We start from the raw sequence: 12,707 nt of genomic DNA, 5'->3' as shown, positions 1-12,707 counted from the left end.
AAAGGAAGCACTGGACATGTATACGGCAGAAATCAAAAGTTCAAAAAACCAACTAGTAGAATCTATGGAAATGGAAGGTACAACACAAGAGATGAAAGACACAATGGAAACATACAACAGCAGATCTCAAGAGGGAGAAGAAAACACTCAGGAACTGGAGAACAAAACACCTGAAAGCCTACACGCAAAGGAGCAGATGGAGAAAAGAATGAAAAAATATGAGCAACGTCTCCGGAAACTCAAGGATGAAACAAAGTACAATAATGTACGTATCATTGGTGTCCCAGAAGGAGAAGAGAAGGGAAAGGGGGCAGAAGCAATAATAGAGGAAATAATTGAAATTTTCCCATCTCTTATGAAAGACATAAAATTACAGATCCAAGAAGCACAGCATACTCCAAACAGAAGAGATATGAATAGACCTACGCCAAGACACTTAATCAGATTATCAAATGTCAAAGACAAAGAGAGAATCCTGAAAGCAGCAAGAGAAAAGCGATCCATTTCATACAAAGGAAGCTTAATAAGACTATGTGCGGATCTCTCAGCAGAAACCATGGAGGCAAGAAGGAAGTGGTGTAATATATTTAAGATACTGAAAGAGAAAAACCACCAACCAAGAATCCTGTATCCAGCAAAGCTGTCCTTCAAATATGAGGGACAGCTCAAAATATTTTCTGACAAACAGACAATGAGAGACTTTGTGAACAAGACACCTGTCCTACAGGAAATACTAAAGGGAGCACTGCACGGTAATAGAAGACAGGAGTGTGTGGTTTGGAACACAATTTTGGGAGATGGTAGCACAACAATGTAAGTACACTGAACAAAGGTAACTATGAATACGGCTGAGAGAGGAAGGTGGGGAGCATGTGAGACACCACAAGAAAGGAGGAAAGATAAAGACTGGGACTGTGTAACTTGGTGAAATCTAGAGTATCCAACAATTGTGATAAAATGTACAAGTATGTTGTTTCACGAGGGAGAACAAGCAAATGTCAGCCTTGCAAGGTGTTAAAAATGGGGAGGCATTGGGGGAGGGATGCAATCAGTATCAACTAGAGACTGTAACTAATAGAATCATTGTATCATGCTTCCTTTAATGTAACAAAGGTGATATACCAAGGTGAATGCAGATAAGAGGGGGGGATACGGGAGGCGTGTTAGACACTTGACATTGGTGGTATTGTCTGATTCTTTATTCTACTTTGATTTAAGGTTATTTTTCCTTTTGCTGCTTCCTAGCTGTCTTTTTTTTTTCCTCTTTCTTTTGCCTCTCTCCCTTCTTTGACTCTCTCCCTCCTGCCTTGTGGAAGAAATGTAGATGCTCTTATATAGATAATGGTGAAGGTGGTGAACACATAAATGTATGACCATGCAGAAAACCATCGATTATTTACTTGGGATGGAATGTATGGTGAGTGAACAAAACCATATTAAAAAAAAAAAAAATGGGTTGAAGAACAAATGTCATACTATTCTTAAAATATTATTATGAGGCAATAAAATGGGTAATGTAGATAATGTAGATCTATATTCACTGATGCACAAACCTGTTCAGGACATATTTTTGAATTTAAAAACAGCCATTCATAACACAATATGCATAGTATGATCCCATTTATGCAAAACTGTGTTTGCACATTTGGGTGTTGACCATTCAGAGTTGTCTAGTAAGATGTTATTCAAAGTGTGACATGTTAACACATTCTGCTTTGTGACCATTCTGAATTGCTTTAATTTTCTCAAATGAGGAACATAGGGAATAAAGCAACATTTTTACAGATACCTTGACATCTCAGCAAATTAACAGCTGGAATAGAAACAGGGAGAACAGGTAAAAAAATGAGTTAACTAAAGTGATCTAAACTGAGTGGGTGCCTGCTAAGGCAGTCTACTGCAAAAGCTAGGAGTGACCCAAAACTGGGAGTCTAGCAGGGGGACAGAGTGTTCCGTAGGGCCGGGAAGAAATCTGAGCTGGCCAGCTTTAGCATAAACAAAAGCGGGTCTGCAGGCACTGACCCTGCCATGTAATGAAAAAAAGGAAATGAAAGAAAAAATAACCTTTTAAAGATGCATATACAGCAAAAAATACCCATTAAAAAGCCAGGAAGCCCTACTGCTTTAGAATGTTTTTACTGCCGATGATGATTTCAAATTTCCATATGAAAACACATATGCTCTTAGATAAGCTGAAGTTGTGTCATTTTGATGGGTACATATGAATACTAGAAATACACAGAAAAAAGGTCTAGAAGGATAAACACTGAACCACTGAAGACGCAGAATTGGGGACGAGGATGAAGGAGGTGGTCAAAGGGACCTTTAGCGTGGTGTATAATGCTTTAATTTTTTTATATAAAAAGAAAATATTCATGTATTGGGTTTTTTTTCATGTATTATTTTTTCAATTAAAAATAATTGTTTTTTAAAAGTAAGTGAGGGAAAGGACTTTTTCTTCATTCACAAACAGGCTATCCTGTTCATTGCTGTATCACCAGTCCCTAACATGTTACCTGGGACCTGGCTACACTCAATGAATACCCTATTCACTGGATGACATTTGCCTCTAATTTACATAGGATAAATGCATGACTTGAGGAGAGAACAAGCCTATGAAGAAGAGTCACCTTGAAAAATACACACACCCTAATTTCTGAAAAAGACATCATCATTTTGGAAGTCCTGAGTAAACAGCATATTCCAGGGAAATACAGGGAGGCCAAAAAAATATAAGTAATATCTACTTACAATTTTAAGGAAAGCAACTCCAGGGCCAGTATCCATCCATCTGGGTTGCCAGGTAAGAACAAGATGTTTTCACATGGCACCATCAGGGCTCCTGTGTGTTTCCCAAGTGTTAATTTCAGGCAGGATGACTGATGAGGAAGATATATAGTCAGAACATTGTTGTGCCCCTAAAGTCACATCACTTTTTATGCTTTAAAGTCATTTACTAATCATTTGACCATAAACTCAGCAACAAAAATAAGTACTTAAAATTTTTTCCAGTTCGTTCATGTGTCCTTGGATAAATATTTCTTACTGTAGATGGCAGCCATCCATCACTCTCCCAACTGGAGGAGATGGGTGGCATTCATCTTGTTCCTCCATCCCTTTCCCATAAGCTAAAGATGGAACAAATGATTCTTTTCCCCTTCCCAAAGCTGAGAACTTCAAGTCACTGAAACATTGACCTGGCAGACCCTTAGCTATTGCGGATAAAGGAAGGGAAGAATGAGATGGTAGTGCTGAAACAGGGGCACTAGGAAGGGAGATGTAAATCCCCATCCATGAGTCAACACAGAAGGTGGCTGAGACTTAAGATGTCTTGCTGGTACTTCCCAAGAAGTCCCTCTGGACAAGGATCTCCCATCAACAAAAGACTGTGTGTTAGATTGGCCCTGGCAGGGACTGGTGGGGGGTGCCCGGAAGAAAGAGGTTGAGCCTAAGCTCTCCAAGGCCAGGGAATGTGTAAGGGAGGCCCCCAGAGAAAAAAATGTACCCATGCAAGATAGCTGGCAACTGGAAGTCTGTCACACTGGAAGAACTGTTACTGAAGTAGCAACAACCAGAAGAAAAGTATAGCCAGCTCTTGGTGGACAGTCTTACAGAGAACATTCTTTCTCCCTCCTCCTCTTGCTTACTTGGGAGGGGCAAGAGAGGCAAGAGGAGAGAAGGGGTGACATTACCACCCCCTCCCCTAAGAGTGATTGTAGCCACAAGTCCAGTCTGCACCAAGAGCTATGTATTAAATATGAGAATAAATATTTAAAACAGGCAGCCCTAAATTAATTACTCAAAGTGACTGCAAAGTTATAGGAGCAGACTAAAAAGGTCTCAAGGGAATCCACTACCCAAAGTGAAAGGTTTTCTAGGGACAGTGATGATAATTACAGGAAAAAAATAAAATGGTTTCATATTTATATCTCACAAGTTGAGACTTCTCAAGCTGGTTATTCATTTATCACATTTGTCATTATTTACCAGTTTATTGTTTGTTTTCTCCTTAAACTATAAGCACCTAGAGGCCTGGGACCATGTCAATCTTGTTCATTATTATATTCTTGAATATAGCATAAGTGTTCAACACAATTTTTCAAAAGAAGATTCCTTATCATTTAAAGACACAAGCTGAGATGTTTATAAAGAATAAACAATTAAATGATTACCTAGGTTTGATGATTAAGATGTGCTATATTTGTTTTATCTCTAACTGTCTGCCTATCCATCCATCTTATTTTTGATGCATTTCAAAGTGAGTTGCAGACATCAATGCATTTCACCCCTTAATATTACAGCATGCATATCATAAACTAGAGCTCAAACATTTTCCCCATTTTTTTAGGTAAAATTTATATTGACAAATGTATACACCATGCAACCCAAACCATATCAAGATATAGAAAATTTCCATCACTCCAAGAGTTTCCTTCATGCCCCTTTACACCAATCTCTGCCCCACCCCTCCAGAGTCAACCCCTCTTCTGATTATTCTATTTTTGTGCACATGTGAAGTTTTCCACGGTAAACAAACTTTAAAAATTGTTCAAATGGTGATAGTAAGGGGGTTTAGGACAAAGGAAATAGCATGTGAAATGATGTAAGGAAGTGTGGAACTTGGTTTATTTTTCCAAGTGGAAAGAAATCTAGTATGGCTGGAGAATGGGTGAGAGGAATAAAAGAATGACTTACCTGAGAGGAAACTGCAGAAATAGGAAGAAGCCAGGTCATTCAGAGCTCTGCTAGAAGTTTACCTTTAAATTAACATCTACATATTTACTTTATATAAAGTAATATGTATCTATTTATGTAATCTATAAACAAACATATATTTATATTTGTATTTTATTTAGATGTTTATAGTGTCATTGGGAAGCCACTGAAGGAGGCATGATCAGATTTACATACTTTCTTAAGGATGACTTTGGCTGAACGTGGAGAAAAGAATAAAAAGGACAAAAGTAGATCCAGGGTGTACCAGAAATGGATTGACTATTATAAAGGGGGTTTATTAGGTTACAGATTTACAGTTCTGTGGCCATAAAAGTGTCCAAACTAAGGCATCAACAAGAGGATACCTTCAATAAATAATGGCTGATGGAGTACAAAACACCTCTGCCAGCTGGGAAGGCACGTGGCTGGCATCTGCTGTTCCTTTGTTCCTGGGCTGTATTTCAAAATGGCTTTCTCTTCTTAGCTTAGCATCTCCAAATATCCTTCTGTCTGCATCTCCAAGCATCTCTAAGTGTCAGCAAACATCTCTTGGGGCATTTTGTCCTCTCTGCTGTCAGTGTGAGCTCTCTTTAAAGGACCCAGTGATTTAATTAAGACCCACTTTGAATGGGTAGGGTCCATATCTCCATGTAAATAATTTAATCAAAGGTCTCGCCCACAGTTGATTGAGTCATATCTTCATGGAAACACTCAATCAAAAGATTGATGAATGCCCTCACAAGATTGCATTAAAGAACACGGCTTTTGGGGGATATAATACATCCAAACTGGCACCCAAGGAGACTGGATAGGAGGCTATTGCACGAGGCTGAGGCAGAAGTAATCTTAGCTTAGCTGAAATCATAGCAGCAGAGACCAAGAGAAGTAAATGGATGTGAGACATTTAGGCAGGAAAATGGACAGGACTTGTTGATGAGGAAAAGTTAGAAATCAAGCTCAGGTTTCTGACTTGAACAACTGGCTTGCACTCACTGAGACAGGGAACACAGGAAAAGCAGGGTTTTTTTTAGGGGAAGAGTATGTTTGTGCAGCAGAGGTGGAGGAAAGGGAATTTGAGTTCAGGCCTGTTCAACTCGAGATGCCAATGAGCTTCCCATGGGGATCTTTCCAATAGACATCTAGTTTATACAACTGGAACTTCAGGAACAGGACTGTGCTGGCGATAAACTTGTGGGGATCATCAGCATAAAAATGATCATTGAAGCCAGAGAAATAGTTGAGATTGTCTAAGGAGAAGGTGCAGTCTGTGAAGGTGGGAACTCTGAGGAACTCTAAGTCAGAACTCTGAGGAACACCAAGATTAAGGAGTGTATAGAGGATTAGGAGTCAGCTAAGGAGACTGTCATCAGAGAGGCCAAAGGAAGACAGAAAAGTGCAGGGTCACAGAAGCCTAGGAAGGCAGTGCTTCAAGAAAGAGAGACTTAAATGAATGTTTGATAGCATTAGGTGAAGAAAACTTAATGAATCCCTTCACAGTAAGAATGATCACAGTAAGTGGTTCTTAAAGTGCAATCCCCAAGACAGCAGCATCAACATCACCTGGGAACTTGTCAGAAATATAAATTATTATTCCTCACCCCCATCTATGTAATCAGAAACCCCGAGGTGAGGCCCAGCAATCTGTGAACCACTGTACTAGGCAGCGTTTAGATGGCACCTGATAGCCATTCCTTTAGGAACCAATTCCTCTGTTTTGTTTTTTAAAGCTGCTGAAATGCAAAATACCAGAAATGGATTGGCTTTTATAAAGGGGATTTATTAAGTTACAGATTTACAGTTCTAAGGCCATAAAGTGTCCAACAAGAGGTTACCTTCACTGAAGAAAGGACGATGGCGTCCAGAACACCTCTGTCAGCTAGGAAGGCACCTGGCTGGCATCTGCTGTTCCTTTGCTCCCAGGCTGTGTTTCAAAATGGCATCTGGGGTTCCTCTGTCACATGGGAAGGCAATGACCAGAGTTTATGGGCCTCTCCCAGGGTTAGCCTCTGGTTTCTGCCACTTTCTCCAAAATGTTTCTGGATTTCTGTCTTAGCGTCTCTCTCTCAGCTTCTGTGCGTCCTTGCTTGTTTCTAAGTGTCTAGGGGTCCCTGAGGCAAACTCTGGATTTCATCTCTTAGCTTCTCTCCTGGTTCTAGTTTCAACAGCTATCTCCAAAATGCCTCTAGGCACTTTCTCTTTAAGCATCTCTCAGTTCTCACCTAGCTTCTCCAGAGCAAACTTGGAGCTTCACCACCATCTCCAAACATCTTTCTGTCTGCATCTCCAAGCATCTGGGTCTGTGCTGGCTCCTGAGCTCTCTTAAGGACTTCAGTAAACTAATCAAGACCAGCTTGAATGGGTGGGGGTCACACCTCCATGGAAATAATCTAATGAAAATATCTCACCCTCAGTTGGGTGGGTCACATCTCCATGGAAACAACCTAATCAAAAGATCCCACCCGTAATAAGTCTGCACTTACAAGACTGGAATAAAAGAACATGGCTTTTGCAGGGGATATAATAGATTCAGAGCTGCACACTCTCTTCTGATAAATTTTTCTTTGCATCTGTTAATATATTTTGCCAGGTTGCTGGATCCTGAGCAGCAGGAGTTTGGCAATACCCCACATTTACATAACACAGGTTCTATTGTTGATTTTAATGTTCCTGCCCTACAACCAGCGAACCAACTACCTAGCATGTCTTCCTCTATACAGTATATCTTTTCTCAACTTTGTAACTTTTCCTTATTGATAATATCTAGTTATTCACAGCCTCTGCTATTTTACAGCTTCTCTTGGTATTTTTTTTTTCAGCTTCTTTTCCTGCTCCCAACTGAACAACTCTCTGAATTTCACAATTTAAATTCCCGAGAGACACATACTGTCAGTGAGAACGACTTAGGAGAGTGATTTGGCATCAATTATCAAGAAAAATAACAACATAACCTTGACCACTTCTAAGAATTTACCCACAGATATACTTGCACATGTGCACAAAGAAACGAAGCCTCTCTCCCCGGTAAGAGGCTGAGGCATCCACTTTCAGTCAGTTGAAGTGTCCTGTTCTCATGTGAAATAATATTCTATATGATATATTAGGTGAAACCGTGGGAGTTTTATAACCAGCTCACACCTCAACTACCCTGATCTGCTTCTACCTCACTCAGACAACGTTCTCGTCATCCCTGGGTGACAGAGATGCCTGCTGACGTGAGGGTCAGTAAGAGAAACCCACTTGGTTGGTTACAGATTCCCTCTAACACGCAAAGCGCCATCACCCCTGACCCATTCAGTCAGGGTGGATCATCCTTGTCAGACAGGCCCCTCTCCACCGTCATTCGGAGACCCAGGCACCCACTCTTATTTGTTGGTAACAATTAAGTCACCAACAGCAGTGAGACTCCCGGTCACCCAGCCTTAGTCAGTGGGGACCCCTCTATCCCGGCAGTGAGAGGCCAGGTCACCTGCAGGCGGAGGCCCCGTTCCTACCGCGGCCCGGCAGGGGCCAGACCACGCCTCACTACCTCACTTCACGCTTCCGTCAGTTGGAAGCAGCAGGGAGAAGCCCTCACCGTCTCTGCGCCTCGCACGCCCTCGCCCCACAAACCGGCCCAAGCCGGTTGCAAGTTGATTTTCTCTGTTTTTTTGTTTTGTTTTGTTTTGTTTTTTTTACCCTCCTCGGGAAGGGAGGCCGGGCGCGGACGCGAAGAACAGCGACCGTGGCCCTGACCCGGCAGCTCGCGGCCCTCTGCCTGTCGCCGGTGGGCGGGGCCTCGGGCGGGGCGGGCGCGGGGCGGGAAGGGGTGGGGCCTCGGGCGGGGCGGGAAGGGGCGGGGCCGGCGGGGGTGATGGCCCTGGGTGTCGCCGCCGCCGCCGCCGCAGCAGGAACCGAAGTCGCCGCCGCTGCTGTCTCCTGGATAGCCGGCTTCCCGCGCGGTGGCTCGGCCGGAGCCCGCAGCCATGGAGGAGTTCATCGTGATCTCGGACGACAGCGGCTCCGAGAGCTCCGGGGGGGCCCGGTCGGGCCGGGCGCGGAGGCTCCGTCGGGCCGTGTCCCGAACCACCAGCGCGCTGCCCCGCCGGACCGTGGTGAGTCAGTGAGGTCGCCGTTCGCCCAGCTCCCCGCGGCCGCGGCACCGCCTTCCCTCTCTCGAGCCGCGCGCCTCTCCGCCACCCTCGGCCCGGCCCGCCGCTCCCTGGCGCCTCAGCTGCAGCCGCTTCCCGTCGTGCGGCCCGCCCGGCCTCTCCAGCCGGGAGGAGCGTAGCGTGGCGGGGCCGGGCTGGGGCGGCCGGGCCTCCGGGGCTCAGAGCTCAACCCCGTGCACATGGAAGACCCTCCGGCGCGCTGATGCGGGGGTTGCCAGAGCTGTGGCGTGGGGAGGAGTGGGAAGGTTGGGGTCGGGGGTCCTGGAGAGCCAGCAGCGCCAACCCGGCCCCGGAGGCAGGGAAGCCGGAGCGTGGAATTGTTGGCTTGTGGGTACAGATTTGTGCGGGGACGTAACTGCAGCCCAGGCTGGGAGGGCGGGAAGCGCGGGCCTGGGCCAGATGGTGGCCGCGCTCCAGGGCCTGGCTGCCGAGCGAGGGGCCCGATTTTGGAGTTGTACAGCAGGGTGATTTATTTCGCTTAGCAAACGTTTGCCGTGTACCAAGCACTGAGGGAATAGGGAGGAAACACCTTGCACTATTTCCATTTCCCTCAGGCTACCTTCATCTTGGTCTTCCTGGGGTGGTGAATAAAACATCTCTTATTCCAGAAGACTCCATAGATATTTAATGAACCCCTGCTATGGGCCACCATTGTTCCAGGGGTTAGGTATGCAATGGAGAATACACCATCCGTGATCCCTGGCACAGGTGATAGACATGGTAATTGAGTACTTAAGGGGGGCGGTGGGGGAACAGGCTTTTTCTCTCTCAGGAGACTAAACATCAGACCTCTCTCCAACATCTACCCCATTTCCCAAAAGCTAGCAGGCTGATATTATTTGTATACAACTGGAACATACAGTTTAAGAAAAACAGTGTGCTTCATATGCAAACACTTCAAGACAAATCTCTTAGCTTCTTCTCCCCTACTTCCCTTTCCAGCCAGTTTGCAGCCTAGAAGCCTCCACTGTGAGCCCCTAGAGTTTCCCAGGTACAGGGCTAAGCGCCAGGTGATCACTAGCGAATGAATAATGTGCAAGACCAGTTAACCTACAGTGTTTCATTGCCGTGGTTCAAGCAAGAGGAATTCTCAGCAAATCTCAGTTGTTTTAAAAAATTGAGTAGAATCCGGCATCTGAGGAGATGGACAGGCAAAAGGGATTTTTAAGGTAGAAGTGACCCAATTTGGTGAGTGAATGGATGGAATGAATGGATATAACCAGTGTTGTGGCAGATTGTGGGAAAATAATAGATCCATGATAAATATTTGTTAGATGAAAGAATGATTGAAGAGGTGGGGGAAGAGAGCAAGTCAGATGGGGGGTTGGCAAGTAGGAGCGAGTTCAAGAGCAGGCTTGAGGTGGAGAGGATCCTGAATTCACTTTGGACCTATTGGATTTTAAGTACTCGTGGGAAATTAGGTGGCTGTGGCCAGCTGGGAGGGGTTGAACAAGTGGGAGTGTAACTCTGCAGGGACTTTAGGACTGGAGAGATTTGGCAGTCATCCAAATAGAGATGCACCTTGAAGGGCTATGGCTGCTGAGATCATGAAGGAAAAGAGTGTATAGAGAGAAAAGGTGGGAGGAAAAGCTACTGTGGAATAACTCACAACTACCTTTTCCTCCAGTTCCTTGTCTTTCCCCCTTCTCTCATTACCCCTTTAACTTTGTCCTGGTTCATTCTCTCTGTCCCAGATGTCATTCTTCTTCCCTTATCCTGGTCCAGCTCATTTCTTCAATACACAGATGCTACCCCTATTCCAGTCTACTATGGCCCTTCACATTCATATGTGGATGCACTCTCTCACTGCTTTCCTCCTCCATGCCCCCCCCCCCAACCAAGCATTTTGACCTTGAGCCTTCTGAGATGAAGAGAGACGAAGGACAAGTTCCAGAGAGCAGCAACCAACTTAAATTTTGCTTCTCCAGCCCTCTAAAAACTCCAAGCTTGTTCTCCTCTTATCTTTCTTGCCAGCTAGGTGAGGGTAGTAGGAAAACTATGTGAAAGATCAGAGGTGTGGTGAGATTTGTCAAGGTTATAAAGCCTAAAATGCCTTTGTCTAACTTTTCCTGAAGGCTCTGGGGTCCAAGAGACCTCAGTTCCAAGCAAGATCCCTTAACATAGCAGCTGTATAAGCTTTGGCAAATTCTGTCAGCTCTCTCAGCTTTTGAGCCTGGCAGGATTGTTAAAAGGTTTTTAATGAGGCAATGCAAGGAAAGTGCCCAGCATAAATGACAGCTTTTGCTATTCTTTGTGTTGCTGCTTCTCAGCCAGGTCTGACATTCTCTAGCTTGGCAGGCAATGAAATAAAAGAAACCCAAGTTTTATATATTTTTTTCCTGTTTTAGAAATGTTCAATTTGAGGTCCAGAGAGGGGAAATGACTTGCTTGATTTGGGGACTTCAGAGAGCCATCTCCAATTCTATGGCTGACATTTCCAAACTGCTTCTTAAACTGAGCTTTAGTCTTCATTGTGTTGATGTGTTGTGTCTGTGTTTTTGATAATATTTATTGCTTTTTTTGTCCCATTTATAAAAGTGGAACATTCTTAGATAGTCAATTAATTTTGGTTGACCTAATTACAGAAAATTAGAAGTGTCTAAAGAGGAAAATAAAAATCACCCTTAATCTTACCACCCAAAGAAAACCAATGTTAACATTTTGATGTGTCCATATAAACTTTTGTCTATAAAAATGGTATGCACCCATACATACCCGTGTCTATCCAGACATGTTTTTGCAAAAATCAAGTCAAACGTGTGGCTTTTTTTTTTAGCTTGCCTCTTTCTCCTAACATATTTTAGATCTCTTTCCACACCAATAAATGCATATCTCTATCAATACTTTTCATGTATTTTATTGTACATTGTATAATTATTTTTATTTCTACTTTGTTACTGGAAATCATGCCCTTTCAACATTTTCTCTATTATAAAACAGCCAGTGAGAAATTCCCTCATAAATAATCTTGGTACTCTTATTCATTTGTTTGTTTAGGATAAATTCCTCTTAGAAGTGAGATTGCTGGGTCAAAAGGTATGCTCCTGTTAAGGCCTTTAGATATATATTGCCAAATTTTCCTACAGAAATTGTGTACGAGTTAGATTCTTACCAGTGGCATATGATCAATCATACCCCCTTCTCTGCTACCTAGCCACCTCTAGTATTCAGTGAGTATTTTTGGAATACTTACTGCCTACTGTATGCCAGGCACTGTCCTAGGTGTTGGGAATACAGCTTTGAACAAAACAAAGTCCCTGCCCTTGTGGGGATTTCATTTTAGTGGAGGAAGACAAACTGTAAATAGCTACACAAATATAATGTCAGGTGGTTTCTTCCTAACAAAGTATTAGGAATAATACAAAGTATTATTCCTAAGTATAAGGCATCTTCTCTTTTTAAATCTTTGTTGGTTTGATAGCCAGATTCTGGTTAATTTTTTTCTTTGATTGCGCTTCTTTCATTCAACAAATACTTAATTGAAAACATTCTGTGACCTTGGGGAACCAGAGGTGAACAAGATTGCAATGGACCTACATTCTAGCAGAAAAAGATAGACATAAACAAATGAGCAAATAAATTAACAATATAGTAGTGACTTGCCTGGGGTTGGGAACATCAGATTCTGTTTTCAGGGAAGGCCTCTCTGTAGAGTTAATATGTGAGCTGAGACCCAAATGACAGAACACATTTGTTTTGAGATAATCTCAGGGAGTAAGAGAGCAGCAAATGGAACAGCCAAGTACAAAGGCTTAGAGGTGAAAATGAGCATGCCTTATTAGAGGAACTGAAAGGCCAGTGGGGCTGGAAGGTAAGGAGTGAAGGACAGAGTTGGAAGAGATG

General features: G+C 43.4%; 1 protein-coding gene and 1 long non-coding RNA gene across 3 annotated transcripts in view; one reads left to right on the top strand and one right to left on the bottom strand.

Annotated features, from left to right (window-relative positions):
• The window catches only part of LOC119524482, a 62,956-nt gene extending 56,361 nt beyond the window's left edge, over positions 1–6,595 (bottom strand). The window contains exons 1-2 of the long non-coding RNA XR_005214829.1: positions 6,549–6,595; positions 2,752–2,879 (exon numbers count right to left, since the gene is read on the bottom strand). This is a non-coding gene — a long non-coding RNA (uncharacterized LOC119524482). The remainder of the gene's footprint in view (positions 1–2,751; positions 2,880–6,548) is intronic.
• Positions 6,596–8,556: 1,961 nt separating this feature from the next.
• Positions 8,557–12,707, top strand: part of SIMC1 (SUMO interacting motifs containing 1) — a 107,701-nt gene continuing 103,550 nt past the window's right edge. For both annotated transcript variants that reach the window (XM_037823070.1, XM_037823069.1), the window contains exon 1: positions 8,557–8,807. In XM_037823070.1, coding sequence (XP_037678998.1) covers positions 8,679–8,807 — 129 coding nt within the window. In that variant the 5' untranslated portion in view covers positions 8,557–8,678. The remainder of the gene's footprint in view (positions 8,808–12,707) is intronic.

This window comes from Choloepus didactylus (assembly GCF_015220235.1).
Source record: "Choloepus didactylus isolate mChoDid1 chromosome 11 unlocalized genomic scaffold, mChoDid1.pri SUPER_11_unloc1, whole genome shotgun sequence".
Taxonomy (NCBI): domain Eukaryota; kingdom Metazoa; phylum Chordata; class Mammalia; order Pilosa; family Megalonychidae; genus Choloepus; species Choloepus didactylus.
Note: the sequence above shows the minus strand (reverse complement) of the source record. Positions and strands in the feature narration are given on the sequence as shown.